Below are 17,449 nucleotides of genomic sequence, written 5' to 3'. Positions count from 1 at the left end.
GACCTTACATTTATCCGCCTATCCCCCATTCATAAAGTGCTTTTTTTCTTGGGGGGGGCCTCTAAAGTTGCTTTAAGGATGAACTGGCCAGATTGGGTATTCCTGATTCTCTTGAGGATCTGATCCATCATGTCATTTAGCTTGATTGCAGACTCCAAGAAGGATGAACCTAGAGGCCCAACAATACTCAAACCACCTGGGGATGCTACCTTGAGTTTCGTCCACTCCAGTTTCACCTGCATGTGTCAACTCACCCATGTCCTCTGACATTTTCCCTAAACTTGGGTTTGTACGCTCACTACCTTCCACCAGGTAAAGACTATGACCACAACAGTACAATCATCTTTACTGCGGAGAAGTGGACAATTCCCTTCACACCGGCCTTGTAAATTTGTTCCCTCTTCCCATGTTGCCAAATATTCTGCAGGGAGCAGCTTCACTCACATTGCTTTACCTTCTTTTCTACAGATATTCAGAACATTCAGGCCTGAACGATCATTTACCCTGTTTGCTTCACTCAACGCGTAAGATTCCTTTGCAAGCCAAGACCCCACCATTTACCATTCACTTGCCCAATGGATCCATTCTCAAATCTGGACCAATAACTCAAGAGACTTTTCCATTATTAACTTTGTCTGCCGCTTTTCAATAAGAATATTTTGTGTTTGAACATTGTTCCATCTCCTTTTTGTTCCCTGTTATACTGAGCATTTCTTGGCTGCAAGCATTCAAGCCTCCTATGGATTCGAGTTCAAAGAGAGTAACACTCCCTTTTGTTTACTGCCAGCAGCAATGTTTCCAGTGGGTTTCAATTGACTCTGAACCTGTTTCTTGACTACATTCCAAAGCCCTCCAGTATATCATAATTTTTTGACATATTTGACAAAGAGAAAGCGGACTACTAAAACCTCATTGGCCTTATGACTGCCTGATTGAACTTTTGGTGCTGAAATACCTTTTTTGGTTGGATATTTCTTCTGTCTGTCTGCAAGAACTCCTCATATTGGTTGGATAAATTCTCCCATCATCCCCTGCCAGGGCAGAAATAGTCTTCATGTATAAAAAAAAATCTCTTGATTTAGTCACTTTGAATATTATACAAAAATCTGTCTCTCATAATAAAGAGCACATAAATTATATGTTCCACACAGTGAGTGTGTTTAAAGGACCACATGCGATAACAAGTCGCATTGAAGTCACATGAGTGGAAAAAGGGAAATGCTAGCATGAGTGTTCTAATACTAGTGAATAATAAAGACACACTATAGTAAAAAAATACTTAATAAAACAAACCCATGTATGACCATAGATGTGATAAAAAACAAACAAACACAATACTAATTTCAATTGTGCTACTGAGAGTGAGGTTCAGAAACAAGTCAATATCAAATAAACAAAAAAAAATTCAAAGATATTAATGTGTTATACAAATATGACTAAATTCATGAAAGTCCCTGAGATTAAAACATCAAAAGCAAACAGTAAAGTTGTATGAAGAAAACGTTGCTATAGCTATCTGACAGTCTCTTGGGTAAATGTGATGGGCAGTTGGTAAATACACCCGGGAGTGCCTCCACCCTCCAGGAGTAGGGGGGGGAAGGGGTACTCTTACCAGAAATGGTGGACCCAACTCGCCATACGGCGGTGGATCAATCAGGCATGAGACTGGAAACTTAGAATCAAACTCCAGGGACGGACCAATCGATCCCGTCCTCTGTAGGCCAATAGGAAATCCAAAGCGCCAATTACCATGAAAATGGATAGGGCTCCTACGATAAGATACTCCGTCTTCTCATGTGCCAAGTAATGGGAGGTTGCAAGCACAGCTCAATGTCTCCTCCAGATAGTAGTGATATTTTCAAGGCATTAAAAGGGAGAAAAAACCTCCACATATCATAAATCCAAATGGTGGAATTTAAATTTATTTAAAGTAAAAATATATCCAATATCCAAATCTATTTGTTTTGTTTTTTTTATCACACTTCTAAGGTCATACATGGGTTTGTTTTATTAAGTATTTTTTTTTTACTACAGTGTGTCTTTATTATTCACTAATATTAGATCACTCACGCTAGCATTTCCCTTTTTCCACTTGTGACTTCAATGCGACTTGTTATCGCATGTGGTCCTTTATACACACTCACTGTGTGGCACATATATTTATGTGCTCTTTATTATGAGGGACAGATTTTTGTATCGTATTCTTTTTGATTATACAGCCTTTATTAAGGTTTGTTAGGTTCACTTACCTCACACATTATTAACGCTACACATTTCACCTTACATATTTTTTCACAATTAGTCTTATTGTTGTGTCGGCTGCTCACATTTGGGGTTGGCGCAGTATTTTATTTTCTTTCTCTTTTTTTCACTTTGAATATTAAGTGATGCCTTTTTAGGTTCTGCAATTCCGTCCACTTTCCAGCATTTTGTAAACAATATTTTTAGAGACTTCTTGATCTCTCTGTGATTGTACATCTTCATGATGTCCCCATCTTCTCTGTCCTTTCAAATGCATTAACACAAAGTCCTCAGCCCATTGAGAGAACACGGACTGTGCTTTAAAGCTGAGAAGTATAACAGTCCAATTCTTGGGGCTCCTTCTTTGAACTATTGGTATCTTCATTGACCCTCAAAAGGTACATTCCATCCTTTGAATGGCATGCACCAATGGACATATCAAAGATTTGTAGGGTTTGCCAACCTCCACCAGAAGTTGAGAAAAAATTTTTTTGGCATGATTCGCTTAATTTCCCAGCTAATGAACCAAATTACATGATTACCGTAACTGCCAACGGCACAAATCGGATTATGACAAATGAAAAACTCCTTTACCTTAGCACTAGTCATGCATCATTCTAATCCTGCATTGCCCTTTGTTCTTAAAGTGGATACCTCAGAAAATGCATTGGGTGCTATTTTTCTCAATGCTAGGGTGTTATTTTGGGGGCCGTTTTGCTCAATGACAATGTGAGAAATATGTTAAATTGCTGCGCTAAACCACTAAATAAAATGAATAAAATACAAAAAGTTGCTATTGCTAAAACAAAGTCCAAATGAATTAAATATAAAAAAGTGTAGTGCTAAATGTTCCAAAAATGGAACACCAAAGGTATGGTGAACCAAAGTGAAAAGTAAGTGGAAGTACTATAACACAAAGTGATAGTGTTCAAAACCTTGTGAGGATGAAAAACACAAAACAATAATGGTGTATGATAACTAAAACATAATAAAGTCCACACACGGAAAAGAGAAATGTAAATAAACTTCATAAAAATGTGTCCAATCAAATGGCTGGAACAAAGAAGGTAACCCCCTCAAATGGGACTTTGACAGACCACCCACACAGAGATAGATAAAATATAATCTTTAATGATATAGAATAAAAAACATATAAAATCTACATATGACAAGAAATGCACAATGTGTATCACATGGAAAATAGAACAAAAACTGTACACATGAACGTCATTCAATGTGAATGCCCAAATGCCCGACGCGTTTCCGGTATGAAGTGTTCAAATACCTTCCTCAGGGTCCGAGTGTTCGAAAAGTTTTTTTACATATATATTGGTTCCAGTGTGATGATTCCATTTATAGGCAGGCACTGAAGACACAGAGGTCGTAATGGTATTACATAGCTCTCAGACTGTAAATATTGGGCAAATTTTTTAGGTGCATAGTATCTGCAATATCAATCCTGTAATCTGTGCCAATTTAGTTCCCGTAAGGGTATGAGGGACAAACCAGTCACTGGAGCTTAGAGTATTAACTGAGTGACCAAGGGATGGATATCCAGATGTCCCACAGAGGATATGTCTTGCAGGTATCACCGTCTGGCGTGTAGCGTGTTGTAGCTTGATCCCTGCCTCCCTTGTTCTATTTTCCATGTGATACACATTGTGCATTTCTTGTCATATGTAGATTTTGTATGTTTTTTATTCTATATCATTAAAGATTATATTTGATCTATCTCTGAGTGGGTGGTCTGTCAAAGTCCCATTTGAGGAGGTTACCTTCTTTGTTCCTATTTATAGGGATGGGACCACCACGCTCTACGTGATATGATGGGAGCCTCTCTCTTCTCTAGTCAAATGGCTGTGATACAATCCTCTGTGACAAATGATGGAATGATGTAGACAAAAAGATGGCTGCGTGGCACATACAAAACGGGATGGACATTCATCTGATGGAAAGTTGTAGATAGATACTTCACAGTGGGTCAATCGGGCTTGGGTTGGCCAAAAGCCAGATACGCATCGGTAATACCAACTCGGAGGTAGACTGAGCCTGTAGAGGGATCGCTCCAGGAGCAGACACTGGATCAATCCGCGAGTATGGATCCAGGTATGGAAACCAAATCTCCAGGGCTCGAGTAGGTCTTCTAAGCAGGTAAATATTGGACCTCTATTGTTGGGGAGCAGTGACAAAATAGAATGTTGAAAAGAAAGAATAGAAAAAAGAAAAAAGGCTCCATATGGTGCAGGTCATAAAAATTGAAAGATTTTTAATCTTATAAAAAAAAATACAGAACATTAATGACAGATGATTGCATAAAAAGTGATCACAAAAATAGTATTAAAAGCAATGTGGGAAGCATATATAGCAAGCCCTATGCGTTTCGACCTAGAGGCCTTCAACTGGGGCATGACAATGCTAAGTCACTCTTTTCTTGAAAATTCAGTCCCGCAGGAAAGAATTTTGATGTGGGAGACCATGGACTATTATCTATAAACCATCTCTGCTAGAATGGCATTATATGCTAGAAGGCACAGATCACCCATTTCTGATTTTCAGATCACAAAAACCTGAAATACCTTGATATGGCCAAATACACTAAACTTTGCAAGGTGGTGCTAATTTTCTATTTACCTTCCACATAATTTACAGGACAGTTTCCAAGAATTGTAAGCCAGACTCGTAAATGTTTTCAGCAAATAAGGAGTTTTATCAGCCAGTTAAAATTCTACTATCCCAAAGCTTTCTGCTACTGCAGACCGATCTGATGTCCCAGTTCAAGCAAGTATCCTTGAAACATCTGATATCTGCCTACAAGAACAGGAAGGATTATTCCATCATGATTAGATGATCTTTGTATCCACAAACATGCGTCAGCCTGTGACCCCTTGGAGGGAAATTTTTGAGATACGTAAAACTATGGAGCTTCTTTAGCAGTCTTTCTGGTGGCCCAATCTTAGGTCTGTTTGCCAGGACTATGTTAGGTCCTGTGAAAATTAGATGATGTGGTTAACATGTGGCAATAGACCCTTTGTTCTTTGAACCCAATTCTCAGAAGGCACTAGGAAATAGCCAGAAATGGCCAGTTTGGACTTGATGGTTGAACTAACTCAGTCTAAAATGCTTACCCTGTGTGGTATTTTGATGTACGCACATTTGTTAAAGAAATAGCCATACTTAATGCCTAGCTGCATCACGACTGTTCCCATCAGGTTCTAGAAAGACTCTACAAGGCACTAAAGATTTAAACTTGTTTTTCCCCACGTCGTCCTCCAGGATGGTTACACGAGAGAGAGACTCCACCTCCTACAGGAAAGACGAGCACAGAGAGGTTTGAAAAGGCCACCCCTCAGTTCTCGTTTCCTGCTTTGAAAAATTCCATTGCCAGATGGATCAAAATGACAATTGGTGTGACCTATGCTTCTCAAATCTTGTTTGCCCATATTTAAAGGCTCATTCGACTTATTGCATAGTCAGGTTGAAAAAAGACTCAAGTTCAACCCAAAAAAATAAAAATAAAAAATACAATCCCATATACTGTACACAAACCTATACCCACAGTTGATCCAGAGGAAGGCAAAAAAACCCAGCAAAGCATGCTCCAATTTGCTACGGGAGGGGAAAAAATTCCTTCCTGATCCCACGAGAGGCAATCAGATTTTCCCTGGATTAACTTTGCCTATAAATGGTAGTACCCAGTTATATTGTGTACATTTAGGAAAGCATCAGGCCTTTTTTTAAAGCAATCGACTGAGCTTGCCAGAACCACCTCTGGAGGGAGTCTAGTTTATTCCACATTTTCACAGCTCTTACTGTGAAGAAACCTTTCCGTATTTGGAGATTAAATGTTTTTTCCTCTAGATGCAAAAAGTGCCCCCTTGTCCTCTTGTGATGACCTTAACCATTTAAGCCCCGGACCATTTGGCTGGCAAAAGACCAGAGCAATTTTTGTGATTCGGCACTGCGTCGCTTTAACTAACTGACAATTGCACGGTCGTGCGACGTGGCTCCCAAACAAAATTGACGTCCTTTTTTCCCCACAAATAGAGCTTTCTTTTGGGGGTATTTGATCACCTCTGCAGTTTTTATTTTTTGCGCTATAAACAAAAAAATTTGCGACAATTTTGAAAAAAATTATTTTTTACATTTTGCTATAATAAATATCCCCCCAAAAATATATAACAAAACGTTTTTTTTCCTCAGTTTAGGCCGATACGTATTCTTCTACATATTTTTGGTAAAAAGAATTGCAGTAAGCGTTTGGTTTGCACAAAAGTTATAGCTTCTACAAAATAGGAGATAGTTTTTTATGGCATTTTTATTAAAAATTTTTTTTTGTTAACTAGTAATGGCGGCGATCAGCGATTTTTATTTTTTTTTTTTTTTTTTTTTTTTTTTTTTTTATTGTGACTGCGACATGGCGTACAGATCGGACACTTTTGGCGCTATTTTGGGACCATTCACATTTATACAGCGATCAGTGCGATTTAAAAATGCATTGATTACTGTGTAAAAGTGACTGGCAGTGAAGGGGTTGAACACTAGGGGGCAGTGAAGGGGTTAAGTGTGTCCTAGGGAGTGATTCTAACTGGGGGAGCGTGGCTATGTGTGGCATGACACTGATCACCGCTCCTGATTATAGGGAGTGGTGATCAGTGTCCTGTCACTAGGCAGAACGGGGAAATGCTTGTTTACATCAGCATTTACCCGTTCTTCCTCTCCGTGAGACAAATGGGGGTATCGGGACCCACAATCACACTCATGGAGCTCGCAGCGCGCGCACCCGCAATCTGCTTCTTAAAGGGCACTGTACAGGTACGTTAATATGCCTGTACGTGCCCTTCTGCCGACGTATATTGGCGTGAGACGGTCAGCAAGCGGTTAAAGTGAATAACTCAACACCAAGTTCACAATATGAACCACTTATGTAATTGTACATGTTGATCATATCCCCCCTTAATCTCCTCTTCTCAAGAGGGAATAGATTCAGTTCCTCCTAATCTTTCCTCATAGCTGAGCTCCTCCATGCCTCTTATCAGTTTGGTTGCCCTTCTCTGCACTTTCTCCAGTTCCCCAATATCCTTTTTGAGAACTGGTGCCCAAAACTGAACTGCATATTCCAGATCAGGTCTTACTAATTTGTACAGGGGCAAAATTATATCTCTCTCTCTGGAGTCCATACCTCTTTTAATACAAGAAAGGACTTTGCTCGCTTTGGAAACCGCAGCTTGGCATTGCATGTTATTATTGGGCTTATGATCTACCAAACCCCCCAGATCCTTCTCCACCATTGATTCCCCCAGTTGTACTAAACCTAGTTTGTATGATGCATGCATATTCTTAGCCCCCAAGTGCATAACTTTACATTTTATCAATGTAAATTGTTCTGTGGCTACCTCCTAGGCTGAGAGGACTGGGGCTTCCATTGAGCAAATATGCAAAGCTGCTACCTGGACCAGTGATCCCCCTTTTGCTAGATACTACAGAATCGATCTGGTCTCCGCCCAAGATCTAGCTTTTGGTCGCAAGGTCTTGCAAGCAGCAGTTCCACCCTAGGTATGCATCGTTGGTGTCTCATGTGACCATCCTGGAGGATAACTTGGGAAAGTCAGAGTTATTACCTGATCACTCCCTTTCCAAGAATCCTCCAGGATGGTGGATTCCTGTGCTGTTTCTGTATTGTTTATAGATCATAATGTGTCATGCTTATGTTGCTGTCCAGTTAATCTCTTTATAACTGAGGGGGCAGCCTTATGGGCGACCTTTTTAAACTTCTCTGTGCTTGTGTTTCCTGGAGAAGGTGGAGCCTTTCATGTTACCGTCCAGGAGGATTCCAGGAAAGGGAGTTATCGGGTAATAACTCTTACTTTCCCAAGTTATTCTCCAGGATGGTTACATGAGACATCAACGCATACCTAGAGTGGAACTATCGCTTGCAGGACCTTGCGGGACTTTCTTAAGATTTCCACCCACAAACAGTCAAGCTGAACATACAAATCGGACACTAGGGCAATTTCTGTGCTTCTTTTCACACAGACTGACTGAAAATGTATTTTTCTCTTATCAGAGTTTGCCTACAGCTGTTCTGTAAGCTCTGCCTTTGAGCACACTCTATTTTTTGTAAATGTTTTATTTTAATCGAAACGCTTTTTTTTTTTAACCTGATGGGGTTCCCAACTCTTCAGCCATTTCACTTTAAGGGAGGCTGGAATTTCCAATGTCCAATAACAAAATGAAGCCATCACGAAGGCCCAACATGATGATGATTTATTTTGACAAGAAATAGAGATATGACTTAAATCTCAAGCCAGGAGATGAGGTGTGGCTGTTCACTGCCAACCTAAATTTGATGTGCCCATCTAAGAAACTGGGCTCCAGGTGTATTTGCCCATTTTCTGTTAAAAGAAAGACGTTCATAAACCAATGGTTTGTTCTATTACCAGAAACCTACAGAATTCATCCAGTCTTTTATATGTTGCTATTAAAGCCTGCCGTTTTGGGTGAAGTTCAGGACCTCTTACAATAATTGTAGTCAAGGCTATTAAGTCAAGACTATTCTGGACTGCAGGAGGCCACATCTAGTATCTAAGTAAAAAGGCTTTTGTCAAAAAGAAAATTCCTGTAAGGCAGAAACCAACATAGACCCCAGTTCGGAGAGCAGTGTAATGAAGGTCCAGTTTGTTCTAGTACAAGAAGTCCAGTGCAGGCACATGCATTTTATAGAATGTGGCCAGGTTGAAGGCTGGACTTGCATTAGCATGAGCTGGTCTTGATGCTCAATGGCCTAAAGAAATTTTGAACACTGCTTAGATTGTTGTCTACGACTTGTTCCTGTTAAACTGTGACCTGTTGTTCTGCCTTCCTGTGTACAATCAGCTTGTCTTTGGACCTGCTTTTGGACTTTTACTTAGCTGCTGTGACCTCAGCCTGTTTGTTTGACACTGCTTACTGGCTTTTGCCTTGTACCTCTGCTGCGCAGCTGTTACTGACCTTGGTTTGAATCCTGTACTCCGATCTGTTCTTCTAAATTGGTAGCCAGACTGTTGTGGACTTGAATCCCAGACTCTGATCCTGTCTACTGAACTGGTACCTTGCTGCTCAGCTGTTGCCGGCCTTGGCTTATATTCTCTGTCCCTAACGTACCCGGGTGTTCCTGCGTTTGGTTCCTGTCCAGGGGTTTACAGTTTTGTGGTCAGGGCATCTGTTAAACAGATCTGGTATTGCCTGTAGCATAGGCACTCATTAATACTCCATATCCTTGCATTCCCTGTTGCTACTTCCAGGTATGTTGAACAGGAAATGCTAGAGAGACCTCTTCAACTGTCTCCACCAGGTATGTGACATAAAGACTTTTCTTCAAAATAATATGTAGGTTTGAAAATCTAAACGTGTAATAAAACTAAATCTAGGGCTAGAGTTTAGTTTTCTTTTACTTTTTTCAGATTTGTTGGACATTTTAAGTCAAGAAAAGAAAGGGAATTGGAATATGGTGCAAAAGTGATGGAGTTCACCAATGTATATATCAAAAATTTTGGAGAAGATATGACTGATGAAAGGCTAAAGGAGATCTTTTCTGTTTTCGGTATGGAGCTTCCTTTATCTCACATCAATGCCACTGAATGACTGGAACATTACACTTTACACTTTACATGTATTGAGACTTGCATAGTTTCACTTTCAATAGGTTTTTATTGAAGCTTTGTAGGATATACAATGTAACGTGTATAAATGTTCAAATGTGAATAACATATGAAAAAAAGGTTCAGAATGTGTCCACAAGTCACAAAAACAATATTGATTATAACAGAAGAGATCAGTAAGTGTGACATTCTACAAGCCAGTGGTGCAGTAGCAATACCCGCATTGTGAACTGCATGAAAGTAGGTAGAGAAGAAAGGGTGGGACGGGTAAGGGGAGAGGGCAAATGTGTATTAACCATTAACTAGAAGGCACTCTTGGATTAGATGGAATCGGGCTCTACACATAAGGTAGTCAAGGAAAATATATATAAACCAAGGCCTCCCGGGATTGGGGGCAAAGAAGAGAGCAGGAGAAGGACTTGGGGACATCCTGGCCACAAACGAGACTTGCATAGTTTAAGTGTAACACAAATAACAATTTCTTCTGTTTATCTGAAAAAGAGTATATTTGCATCTACTTTTCCCTATGTATCTTTCCTTCTTAAAATGTAAAAGAAAAAGGGTAAAGATGCCTCAGTGTATCGGTTGTAAACCAGTTAATACTAAGTTTTAGTTTGAAACTTGCTGGTTTTTAGGCTATGACCAAGTGGGCGTTCAAAATTCTCCCAGTTGCCTGTACAAATTTTATGAATCTGGAAATATAGCATTTCCACAGCTGTACACTCCTTGAAAAAAAAATGGAGCGATCAATTTACATTACTGTCAATGTAGCTGATGAGCTCAAACTAAGAAAAAAAGTAATATAAAGACTTTATAACTTTTGCTTTCGTATTTAAAAAAAAAAAAAAAAAAAGTGCACGCACAGGTATTTTTGTGATAGGCACAAGATTTTTCTTTTTCTTTTTCTTTTTCTTTTCTTTTTCTATTCTTTTTCTATTCTTTTCTTTTCTATTCTTTTCTTCTTTTTCTTTTCTTTTCTTTCAACTAGGAATGATTATATGCTCAAAGTTGTGTAATGTTTTGTGCAGTATGATACCATTCCTAATAGCGGTCGCCTACATGTGGATATTTTGTAGGGAACACAGTAAGTGTAAAAGTAATGGTGGATGATAATGGCCATTCTCGGGGATTTGGATTTGTCAACTTTGGAAATCATGAGGAAGCACAGAAAGTAAGTAACTTTTTGTTTTTAAAAGAATTGAATGCCTGTTTGTATTCTGGGCATGGCTTTGTCCCTGATGTAGGTACCAAGCCCAAAAATTACTTCTTTTTAAAGTCCTAGCTACTTAAAACCCAATAACATTGCATTGCATGCATATGTGTATAGTAAAAAACACTCCTCTAAAAATGTACTTACACTTATTTGTACATTATGTCAAAGGAAAGTGTTTCTGTTTTTTGCTTTTTTGTTTTTTCTTCTCTGCTCTGCTCTGGGATAGGCAGTTGCTGAAATGAATGGCAAAGAGATAAACGGACGTATGGTTTACGTAGGAAGAGCTCAGAAGAGGATAGAACGTCAGTGTGAACTCAAACGCAGATTTGAGCAAATCAAGCAGGAACGAATTAGTAGATATCAGGTATGAAATCTTTTATTGTATTTTGCTGTAACACCGGGGAGGGGTATTTACTAAAAACTGGTGCACACAAAATCTGGTGCAGCTGTGCGTAGTAACCAATCGGCTTTTAACTGCAGCTTGTTTAATTAAGCTTTGACAATAAGACCTGGAAGCTGATTGGTTAATGCACAGCTGCACCAGTTTTAGTAAATCTCCCCCATTGTCTTCCTGCTACAGTCTGAACAATAGATACATTAGTATCCAGCATTTAGAAACACAGTACATTATGCAATGATGTTATTGGATTAACTGACCCAGAAATTAATATTTGTTTTTAAATTTATGCTAGGGAGTTAAATCTTCCAACAGATTTTTTTTATGTCTCTTGTGGATTCTCCTTTTATTTTATTAATATGCCTGTGCATAATTTTGTTTTCCCTTTTTTATCTTGTGGTTGTGACTTAGTAAAGTTGCATACATATTTTATGTATTTATTTTTTAAATTACAGGGAGTAAACTTGTATGTAAAGAACCTGGATGATGGTATTAGTGATGACCGACTCCGAATAGAGTTTTCTCGATTTGGCACCATTACCAGTGCAAAGGTACTCATGTTAAGTGTGAAATGTTTCATTTTTGTTAGTTAAAACCACTTGCCTACTGGGCACTTTAACCACCTTTCTGCCCAGGCCAATTTTCAGCTTTCAGCATTGTCATACTTTGAATAATGACAATTGCGTGCTCATACAACACTGTATCCAAATAAAATTGTTATTTTTTTGAGACAGATTGAGCTTTCTTTTAGTGGTATTTAATCACCACTGGGTTTTGTTTTTTTTGCTACACAAATTTAAAAAAGACCATAAAATTAATAAAAAAAAAAAAGTTTTTCTTAATTTACAAAATTTTATAAAAAAAACTAAGTAATTTTTCTCTTTCACTGATGAGGCTGTACATTGATGAGGAGGCACTGATAGGTGGCAATGATAGACAGCACTTTTGGGCACTACTGATGGGCACTGATAGGCATCACTAATAGGGCTGAACTGATGAAAAAAGCCGCTTATAGGCTCTCCTCACATGCTGTGCGAGGAGAGGAATGCCGATAACTGGCACTTTCTATTTACATTGTGATCAGCTGTGATTGGACACAGCTAATCACATGGTTAAGGGCCTACGTCAGAGGCTCTTTACTATGATCGGTGATGCGGTGTGTCCAAATGACATGCTGCACCACTGATCGCCGTGCTGTGCGCCCCCAGGGGCTCGCACAAGCGGCCGTTCTGAAGAACAATGAAACCCCCACCTGGCCATCAGTCTGCTATAGGCAGGAACTGGTTAAAGCTGCTCAGTCACAAAAAAAACTGATGTCGTGGATGCTGGCACAGACCTGGAGCGACCTCCAAACCCTGCCATTACACCAGAATAACAGGCTGTTGTGACTGGCAAACCTGACATTTCTTGTGTCCGGGTTTCGCTTCACCTTCTCGTCTCCAACTCAGTTGTGTTGGCCCATCTCTTTGGTGAATTGCCTAATTGGCCAGTTGGTATCTGCAGGAAGTGGCATCCAATGCTACTAGAATGTTCATTGCTTTGCCTATCACCACAAGATTTCAAAGTGTCTTGCCTCGTGTTATCTAAGTCCAGTATTCTTGTAGTCCAATGTAGATTTGAGACCTGTGGTGGTTAGTCCTCACCGATCTTTTGCACTGATTGGACCTGGAAGTGCTTAGCCCCAATGGCTTGGTGATGGCTCCGAGAGTTGTGTGTGTGATGATGATCAAAGTGAGGGTGAAGAAATGTCATCAGTAAATCAAGGAGTCCAAAGCTTCATTCGCATGGTCACACGGAACACATATGGCAATATTTCAGAGCCACGCAGGGTTCCTTGCCTGATGATGAAGAGGCCCTGCATGACTCTGAAATGTTGCCATATGTGTTCCATGTGACCGTGTGAAATAAAGCTTTGGACTCTTCCGAGGAATCCTTGGTTTACTGATGACATTTCTTCACCCTGATTGTCTACGGTTTCCATGCAGTGGTCATTACCGCACCCAGCATCACTACAGCCATTTCCATGAATGTGTGCGTGGGGAATATTGAACTTTTGATGTCTTGCAGTAATCTGTCGATCTAGTCTATCAGGCTCTTGCTCACCAAAAAGTGCTCTCCTAGTGCTGCTGACTCTGGGTGACTATTAACCAACAAACTTGTGTGGCTTAGTCCAGATTTAGCTTTAATTTGTAGCATTAAAATTGTAGCTTGGTTATAAAGTCACTATGTTGCTTTTTGCCACAGCGGAATTCAAAACGAAATGGTACCTTTCCATTGAATTTGATCCCTACCACTGGCATCCTACCACACCTCTTGCAGCATTCTTGTGTTGCTGAATAGCAGAATATGTGATTGATTGATTTATTTTTTTGCATCAGGTACCACTATGTAATATTCATAAGCATGGAATAGCTGTCCATGAATCCCCAATGTATTGTGTGTACAATGTTCTGTACATTGTTGTTGCTGACAATACAGATTACATATAACTACACATAGGTTATGAGGTTTTATTCTGGCTTGCTCAGTTATGGCATGTATTGATCCAAAACATTTAAAGTGTATGTAGACTCTAACAATGCAATTCTTGTATTTGCTTTTTTTTTTTTTTTAAATATTCCATTTTGTTATCTGCTTCATAAGTGCAAAAAAATACTGTTAATCTTATCAGAAATTCAGAGCAACCCTTGCCCTTGAGCACACCTGTTGTGTTATCTCCAAGTCCTGATCGTTTTGGAAGGTGAGAACTACATATGCTTTACCACTTCAATAGCGGGCACTTATACACCTTCCTGTCCAGAACAATTTTCAGCTTTCAGCGCTGTCGCACTTTGAGTGACAATTTATACGGTCATACAACACTGTACTCAAACTAAATTTTTATCATTTTGTTCCCACAAATAGAGCTATCTTTTGATGGTATTTGATCACCTCTGGGGTTTTTATTTTCTGCTAAACAAATAAAAAAAAGACCGACAATTTTGAAAAGAAAAATGTTTTTTTTTTTTTTTTTTCTGTTACAAAACTTTGTAAATAAGTAAGTTTTCTACTTCACTGATGGGCAACAATGAGGTGGCACTGATAAGGTGGCAGTGATGGGCACTAATATGCAGCACTGATAGGTGGCACTGATAGGCAGCATGGATGGGCACTGATGGGTGGCATGGATGGGCACTGATAGGTGGCATTGATGGTACGGATGGATGCCAATCAGTGCCAAACAATGCCTGCCAATCAGTGATGCCCATTGTGGGCACTGATTGGCATCCATTGTGGGCACTGGCATCCATTGTGGGCACTGATTGACATCCCTGGTGGTCTAGGGTGGCATATCTGGTGGTGACATCCCTGGTGGTCCTAGTGGCGTCCTTGGTGGTCCAGTGTGGGCATCCTCGGGGGAGCTGCGCTGATAATCAGCACAGACCCCCCCTGTCAGAGGAGCAGCCGATCGGCTCTCCTGTACTCGCGTCTGACAGACGCGAGTGAGGAAAAGCCAATCAACAGCTTTTCCTGTTTACACTGTGATCAGCAGTGATTGGACACGGCTGATCACGTGGTAAAGAGTCTCCGTCAGAGACTCTTTACCTAGATCGGTGTTGTGGTGTGCCGCGATGCGTGCCTCCGGGGGCGCGCAGCGGCTTGATATCCTGGCGACGTCATATGACGTCTGGTCAGGATATTGAAACCACTTTGCCGCAGTCATTTTGCTATATGGCGGGCGACAAGTGGTTAAAGCAGTGTTAAACCCAAAAGCAAACCTTAATTATATTGCAGCTTACCAATTCTTTAATGTGATAGTTGCATTTTCTTTTTTTAGGCTTTATTTCCTTTTAATCTAGCCAGTAAGTCTGTTTTTCAACAGAACAAGCTGTCCTGCAAATGTGACGGTTACAGGGTTTGAGAAAAACCATTTACCACTGACTGGTGCTTAAATGATCGGCATTTATTTATTTAAAACCTTTATCCCAAAAGGAAAAACTGTTTTCAGCTAACACTTTTTAAGCAGTTACAGCAGTTTGACTTCAATTGGTCTAGTGTATCTAAATCTGCTAGTACATCTAACGCTCCCCTCCCGACAGACAATCTAGCTGTCTGATGTTGCCCCCTGTGCTCCTTCATCCAGAGTGCGGTCACTCTAATAAAGGAGGTGTATTGCTGGCCAGATCACCAGGAGAAAAAAAAAGATGATGAATGCAGCCACCACATCTAATGCTTGCTAAGCTGCAGTGGATTACATTATTTGGTTTTGGCTTTAATACAGCTTTATAGACAGCAGTAAGAGACATGATACCCCAAAAGGAAGCTTATATTCATAAAAGTGTGTAGACGCTTGCTGCAGTTTGTGGGTTTTTTTCAGGGTTTGCAAGTTAAAGGATAAGTCCACCTTTCATAACATGTTCCATCCATTTTCAGGGTGTAACATGTTATGAAAGGACCGGCCCCAGCTGCCCCGCATTGACAGCTAGTGGGAGATCTTCTACCTTCGCTAGCTGTCACAATTTAAAAAAAACAGCGGCCCTGCGGGGCTTGTAGTTTTCAATGACCTAGTTCATTGATTATTCCTGTCAGCGTATATTGGCTACCTCATAAGAGGTATGAGGAAGCAGATACACTGACTGATCTGCAGGAGACCAGTATGGCATCAGTGATCTGCTGATCCCTGGTGCAATGCTTTACAGGCTCCAGAGACAGCATATATAAACCATTTTTTTTTTTTTTTATCGGGGGGAGGGAAAAAATGTGCATTTACAGCACCTTTTGGAAAAGTATTCATACCCCTTGAAATTTTCCACATTTTGGCATGTTACAACCAAAAGTGTAAATGTATTTTATTGTGATTTTATGTGATAGACCAATGCAAAGTGGCACATAATTGTGAAGTGGAAGGAAAATGATAAATCATTTTCCAATTTTATTTTTTTTTACTAATAAATATCTGTATTCAGCCCCCTTTTCTCTGTTACCTCTAATGAAAATCTAGTGGAACCAATTGCCTTCAGAAGTCACCTAATTAGTGAGTCCACCTGTGTGTGATTTATTCTCAGTATTGAGCTGTTCTGTGAAGCCCTCCGAGGTTTGTTAGAGAACCTTAGTGAACAAACGGTATCATGAAGGCCAAGGAACACACCAGACAGGTCAGGGATAAAGTTGTGGAGAAGTTTAAGCAGGGTTAGGTTATAAAATAAACATCTCACGCTTTGAACATTTCACGGAGCACTGTTCAATCCATCATCCGTAAATGGTAAGAGTATGGCACAACTGCAAACCTACCAAGACATGGCCGTCCACCTAAACTGACAAGCCGGCAAGGAGATTACGGGACTGGCTAAAGATGCAGAGGGTGTGAATCTCGGTATACTTCAATTTGCATCGGTTTCAGGTTTTCTTTCAATATATTTTGCAGAAGAAAGTGGAATCTAAGACAAAGCACGTTCCCTACGGACAGTCCTACCCCAAGTGTGTTTTGTTTTGTTTTCTTTTTTTTTTTTAAGCAAATCATTCCCTCTGTCTGGAACATGAAGGTCCAAGCATTGGATTGCCAGAGGCCTCTGTTCCCGGGGTGTTGAGGAGCTCAAATTGGTGGTTGATGGTTTGGAATCTGGAGAGGGTGAAATTCTTCCTTTCAGGTGTTTGGAAGATAACAATAAACAGGCCAGTCTCTTCAGTTAGTTTAAAGGTGGGTTTCCACAGGAGAGCATACTGCCCATTGATATCTTGAAACTTTTGGATAGTACACCTTGCTCTGCATTATTGGACAAACCAGTTGTAGGTTCAATCCGACAATGCCTCTACAGTGGCATATATCAACCATCAGGATGGCACTAGGAGTCATGCGGGGTTTCCCAGTCATCGGCAACTAATGCCAGGACCATGTGGTCGATTCCAAGTTCTTCAACAAGTTGGATAGGTTGTGTCTGGGACGAGAGTCCCACTGACGATAGGGGTAGATGCACTGGTAAC

At 40.2% G+C, this 17,449-nt stretch overlaps 1 protein-coding gene across 1 annotated transcript in view; it reads left to right on the top strand.

Moving 5' to 3' along the window:
- The window catches only part of LOC141114392 (embryonic polyadenylate-binding protein-like), a 100,540-nt gene that overhangs the window by 18,221 nt on the left and 64,870 nt on the right, over window positions 1-17,449 (top strand). Inside the window, exons 4-7 of the mRNA XM_073608039.1 lie at window positions 9,681-9,820; window positions 10,955-11,049; window positions 11,318-11,455; window positions 11,944-12,039. Of these exons, the coding sequence (XP_073464140.1) occupies window positions 9,681-9,820; window positions 10,955-11,049; window positions 11,318-11,455; window positions 11,944-12,039 (469 nt within the window). The remainder of the gene's footprint in view (window positions 1-9,680; window positions 9,821-10,954; window positions 11,050-11,317; window positions 11,456-11,943; window positions 12,040-17,449) is intronic.

This window comes from Aquarana catesbeiana, linkage group LG12, assembly GCF_042186555.1.
Source record: "Aquarana catesbeiana isolate 2022-GZ linkage group LG12, ASM4218655v1, whole genome shotgun sequence".
NCBI classification, from domain to species: Eukaryota; Metazoa; Chordata; class Amphibia; order Anura; family Ranidae; genus Aquarana; species Aquarana catesbeiana.
Note: the sequence above shows the minus strand (reverse complement) of the source record. Positions and strands in the feature narration are given on the sequence as shown.